The sequence below is a fragment of the Lottia gigantea genome (genome assembly GCF_000327385.1).
Source record: "Lottia gigantea unplaced genomic scaffold LOTGIsca_127, whole genome shotgun sequence".
NCBI classification, from domain to species: domain Eukaryota; kingdom Metazoa; phylum Mollusca; class Gastropoda; family Lottiidae; genus Lottia; species Lottia gigantea.
Genome location: NW_008707370.1, coordinates 448766 through 454765, shown reverse-complemented (window position 1 = coordinate 454765; position 6000 = coordinate 448766). Strand labels below are relative to the sequence as shown.

Sequence of the window (6000 nt, the reverse complement as noted above, 5' to 3'; positions counted from 1 at the left end):
TCTTGTCTGACTGGATCGGATCAATGTTGGATTATAACTTATATCATTCTTATAAACCCCAGAAACGTCTTTCAATTACATTTCATTAGCATTTCATTGGGAAACACTCTCGACACCTCCCGAGGAGATGCACATTAATATGACTAATAAAAGTAACTTTTAGATAGTTCTACTTTCAATTTCGTATTAAATCGCATCTGTTTAAAACCTCTAATAAAATTTAATTGATGCACTCCATAGAAATTGGCGATGTTTAACAAAGGGATCAAAGGAGTATTAAAAATTTGCAATTATAATCGAACTGCCGTGAAATATTTATTATGGACCTAGTGACGGTTTTAAAGCTCAGCTGTCAGAGAAACATCAGTTCAGACACAAATACGTGTGCCATTTGAAACCTGATACACCTGCGCAAAATAGTGGCTTCTTAGCTATGAAAATGTTGTCCAAAGTTGGTACGGTCTAATGAAACATCACAAACACAGAATATTAGCCAATTTGTAAACCAAATCTTGGCTGATCTAAAGAATCACAAATGAAAAAAATAAAACATTTGCCCATAGTTTCTTGATGTAATATAAAACATAAAGCTTTTCAAAACAAACTCTCAAAATTTCATACCTGAAACACATGTCAATAACAGAAGATCGGCCCTGGTCAATTTGTGCCTTGTATTGTATAAGAACCCCGTTATTGCTGCGTGTTCTTTAAGTTCGCCTATTTTGTTCAATTTTGTCAATCTTATTAGATGTGTTTGCTAATGGATATGTTTTTTGAACTACATGTATATTATCAACTGAATGGAGGAACTATAGAAAAAACTTCAAACCAAAACCCATGGGTTCACAGTAGAAATAGTGCCCTATACTTTGGTTAAATGTTTATTTTCGTCGGCCTAGAAGATATTTAACCCACCGCAATCTATGAGAGTAAGTCGTTACCAGAAATACAATTTTCTAATGCTGAATATTGTTTGAATGTGAAGCATCTTTAAAATGTACGGTTGTCTTACGTTTACTAAAGCAAATTCCTAATCACCCTAACAGTATCCATAAGCGTACGAGGTTATTAATTCGAAGCTGTGTTTCTGAAAGACAATTAAAGTGTTTCATAAACTGTCCGCTAAATATCGAAATCTTTCTGCTGGACCATTTTGCACCCATAAAGCCCTCTTCATACTCCACCAATATATTGTATCCAACCAAAGCCCGAGAGTTCAAACTTTTAGGCATATGTACACCACTACAATAGTACACATTTCTGGTATAATATTATATAATAATGCGCAGATGATTTGCTATTATTTCAATTTTTTGCCATGCTTTACTGCCATCAAAATAGTCTTCTTTTTGACTTATTTTGACAGAGATCGAATTAATGAAGAAACGTCTTGTGGGCAATTGCGAGCGAAGGTTTTACACGTACACCCATTCTCTGAATAACACCAAATATGCGCTGTCTGATTGAATTATTTGTAATCCCTGAATAGAGTAACTACTCATAAATTTGGGCAACAGTGCGTACCTATGGGTCCCCCCCCCCCCCCACGTTTTACTTTTCTTCACCCGATTATACTTAAGAAGATGGGAACGTCAAGAAATATGCAACGGGAATTTTGCCAAGATTGTGGCATTAGCCCCGTTTTTCGTCTTCCAATAATTGTCGAGGGATAGCACAGCCTGTTTCACTCAAGGTCATAATTTATTGCCCCATCTGAACGACTAGATGATTTTTCCAGGTCAGCCTCTCTGACAATAAACACCGGGTTGAAAATACCCTCTGGCAGGACAAAACCTTAAGCAAGCAAGCAAGCACCGACCTCACTAAGCAGCAACTGTAAGATAGCTGTATATATAATAATGGACTATGCATGATGTCTGTGGTACAGTGAAACATCCTTGCTATAATCCTTGTTATAATTATGCAGTATATTTATTAGTATACAAGTCAGTCAGTCAGTCAGTGGACATCTTTTAAACCATTGACCTGTATTAAAGCACCCATTTGTCCCTTGAGGTAGATATAAATACAATTCATATTCATAGTTGTTTTACGACCACTATTTAACTGGTCATTAAAGGGATACCAAGGCGGTTTTCTAGCACTTCACATATTATATTAGAGATACTTTTAGCATGCATCTTTACATTACGTAGCAGTCTGGTTTTTCTGAAATTTCAATAATTATACACATCGGACAGGAAAGGGAATTGCTGCCTTAACTGTCCCTGATATCAACATCTTAGCAAGGTTGCACTAATTACCAAAGAGACGATGGGTATAAAACTGTCATAAACAATTTGGTTCAACGATTCGCATCGTCAAACATCAGTTAATAGCTAGGAAGAAGGACATCTTCGGCTCAAGGAATTCATACATGTATATGCTTTTATTCACAGTCGCATTTAATTCAATTTAAATCCATTAGAGAGGACAAAAAGAACATGCTACTGTTCTCTACTGAAATGGCTATTGAAAACTTACAACGCCCTGCATTCTCATGACAATTTTACCATAGCAGAAGCATTCGCATATGCTTTTTCGATTTTTAATCGTCGATGATCATTTAACGAAGCAAGGAAATATTCATCGATAAGACACCGAAAAAAAAATCTAAAACAAACAAAATATTTCAAACAATCCACCTTTATTAATTCAATAAAATAAGTACAGTATATAAATAAAATGGTTATAAGATAAATCATCAAATAGCTTTGAAAATTGTAGGTTGTGCAAATCATTCGTTCCAGATGGGCTTTTAGCAGCTAGAATTGTGAAAAATTGGATATTTGACCATATGCGTCGGCTGTGTACATAAGTTCTGTTTGTATCAAACCAGTTGGCAGCCAGAGATCGAAAAAAATCCTACTCAACGCAGTTGTGATTATTTTTGATCATAAAGAAGAGAATTTTTTTTTCTGCATAAATTGCGACCCTATTGTGACAAATACTCAAAAACTGGTTTTCAAAATATTAAAGGTTTTAAAATTGAGCTTGTAATTTTCAAAATAAACGGATAGAAGCCAAATTCTTTTCAAAATTTTGCACTTTCGGACTGAGAACTTCAAAATTTTGGAATGTGTTTCAGTTTCTTAAAATTCTAAAATTTTCCTAAATTTTCCTGAATAATTTATATAAATTAGAAACAAGTTTTTGAAAATTGCCCTTTTGCTTTTAATTAATTAAATTAATTTTAATTGTTCAGCAAATTTGATCATGATAACTATATCTCAAAGTACAATGGAATTGTAAAATTTAGAATAATTACTATGTTGGCGTATCAAATTTAGAAATATATACTTGATGCTTGAAAAGTTCAGGTAAAGTAATTGAAGTACAGTTATCGAAACAAGCCGAAATATACAATTGTAAAGTCGAGTTGAACTGGTAGCGACAAAGTTATACAAATATAAGCATATGAGACCCCTAACGTTAGTAATAATTGCCAAAATTTACTTTCTGAAGTTAGAGAAAGAAAATCGGAAGGGAGCGAAACCTCCAACATTGCCTCTTGGTTTGTTCTGGAAACCGAATCCTCCGAAACCAGAATTGTTGGATTTGTATCCGACTCGTCCACTTTTAACTGGGGAGATACCGAATCCGTTGTTACCGAAAGAGTGGAAGTTGTTTCCGAAGTTGGAGAATCCACCATTACCGTGGGTACCTCCGATATGTTGGATTCCACGTCCGTGGTTTCCTTGTCCGACATTTTCTTGAACTCCTTGTCGTCCTTGAATCTGGGCGACGTTGTTATCGTGGTAGTTTTTCTGGGCGGCGTTTTGTTTATATCCTTGGGCAGCATTAGCAGATTGAGCGACCTTGCCAGTATTTTTCTTGTGGTGTCCGTTGATAGAAGCAGCCTTGTTTCTCTTATGTTTCTGTCCTTTAGCTTGTCGGGCGTGTACGTTTTCATCCTTTCGTCGATCAGCAGTGAAAGCGTTTTGGTTGTGAGCAACGTTGAATTTCTTGGCACTTTGGGCAGCGGCGGCTTGTTGGTTACCGAAGTCGCTTTCAATTCGTTTTCTGTTGAACTTGAGTCTTTCAAAGTTGTTACCACCTTCTTGTTTGTCGTGGAAGAATCTTTTGAGTTTTCGTTGGTTCTGGTGTCTGTCGCTAAGGATTCTTTTGGAGTTTTCTTTGTCGAATTTAGCTTCATCTAAATCTTTCTTGGCTTGGCTGGCATGTTTTCGTGCAGCAGCATCAGCGAATTGTCGGTTGCTGGCGGAAGCACTCTTAGCAGCAGCGGCGTTCTTGTTGTTAAATCCACCATTGGCAGAGTTGTGGACGGCGTTTTTCAAGTTACCTCTTCGACTATCTCTCAAGCTCTTGATTTGGTCAACATCATAAAGATCCTTGGCTCGTTGGTAATCATTAAGGGCAGCAGCGTGTTTACCAGCTTTTCTGGCGTTGTGGTTGTTGGCGTTTTGGATGTGTTTAGCGGTTTCACCATACAGAGCAGATTTCTTGGCACCATTAGCACCAACCTGTCCGAGGGTAGCACCATTTCGTCCTCCTTTACCACCATGGACACCACTATGTCCGGCACCATGTCCAGCAATACCAGCACCATTTCGTCCGTGTTTACCATCTTGGTAGAATCGTTGAGCATTTTCTCCCTTTTTACCATGGGCATCTGAAGCGTCATTTCGGTTGAATTGAGCATCTTTAACGTTGAAATCATCGAATTTTCTGACGGATTGATCTTTACCTCGTTGGTTGGCTCGGAAACGTTTATCTTTCTTGTCATAGGCAACATCTTGGAGATCAGCTCGTTTTTGGGCTCGGTCAAGTCGGTTATCTTTGTTGGCGTATTTATTGTTGTGGATGGCTTTTTGGGCAGCATTTTTGTTGAATTTACCTTCTCGGACAGCTTTTTGGGCATTGGCTCTGTCAAGGGCAGAAGCGTGGTTGCCTCTTCGGAGATTAAGAGCTCGTTGTCTTTCTCTGAATTCATCAAGTTTGTGGCTGTTGGTTCCAAGTTCTTCTTCAAATCCACCCTTTTCTCCAACGTGTTTGTTGAATTTCTTGTCGAAACCATAAGAGATGTTATCGTTAAGGACTTTACCTCTGTTGAAGGATTTCTTTTGGGCATTGGCTTGGTTGAATCCAGCTTTGTTGGCGACATCGTTTTGTTTGAACTGACCATCCTTGAAGACAGAGTTGGCGTTTCTTACGGCTTCGTTGGCAGCTTGGTTGGCGAGGGTGTCGTACAGAGCGGAGCTTTGATCATCATCTTGATGAGCGAAACCTCTGTTAGATTTGGCAACTTTTTGGTTTTGTCCGAAACCACTGTGGACTTGGTTGTTTTGGTGTCCTGCTTTGTGGGAAAGTTGTTCTTTTCCGGAATGAGCGTGTCTGTTCAGAGCTTTTGAGTTTTCACCATTGAATGCAATACCTTGTCGGGCAGCATGGCCAGAGTGGTCATCATGGATATTATCAACAGCAGCAATAACTCCGAAACATACAACAGCAATAAGACAAGCGACCTGGAAATATAAAATATAAGAATGTTGAGCTCTTTCGAATAGTTGTGGAATAATTATCAAAAGAGGCAAAAAGACACATACATTCACACAGAATCAAGTTTATTTGGTTTCTTACGATCCGTAACACAATGTTTACGTATTTGTGACATTTCAGAATCAAAAATACCAAACAAACATAAGCTTTGCGAATGGATCGCTGTGCTTACATACATGGTTTCAAATTTGCATCAGGAGCTCCATCCAAACCAAAGTTATGAAAATGGTCAAATTAGATTCTTACGCCGATTTCAACTTAAAACTTATCTTTAACATGAGTCGTAAGTAAAGCCACAAAGAATCCTTGTTGTGTCTTATGGTGTTCAGAAGTTGTTATGTTGACTGAACTTTACAAGTAAGCTGAAAACTGTTAGTTAATTTCTTACCTTCATTTTGAAGCTGATTCAAGTCCAAAAACCAAGGAGGAACTAGACTGAATGAAGCGATGCCTCTGTTCACTTTGCCTCTAGTATTTATA

The 6000-nt window shown here is 37.7% G+C and overlaps 1 protein-coding gene across 1 annotated transcript; it reads right to left on the bottom strand.

The window, feature by feature from the left end:
• Positions 1 to 2629: 2629 nt before the first annotated feature.
• On the bottom strand, positions 2630 to 5951 carry LOTGIDRAFT_238001 (hypothetical protein). Its single transcript, XM_009048710.1, has 2 exons — positions 5909 to 5951; positions 2630 to 5486 (listed from the first exon to the last, which is right to left on the bottom strand). Exons 1-2 carry the CDS (start codon positions 5912 to 5914, stop codon positions 3453 to 3455), a joined length of 2040 nt encoding a protein of 679 aa, XP_009046958.1. The 5' UTR covers positions 5915 to 5951; the 3' UTR covers positions 2630 to 3452.
• Between the last annotated feature and the right edge of the window lie 49 nt (positions 5952 to 6000).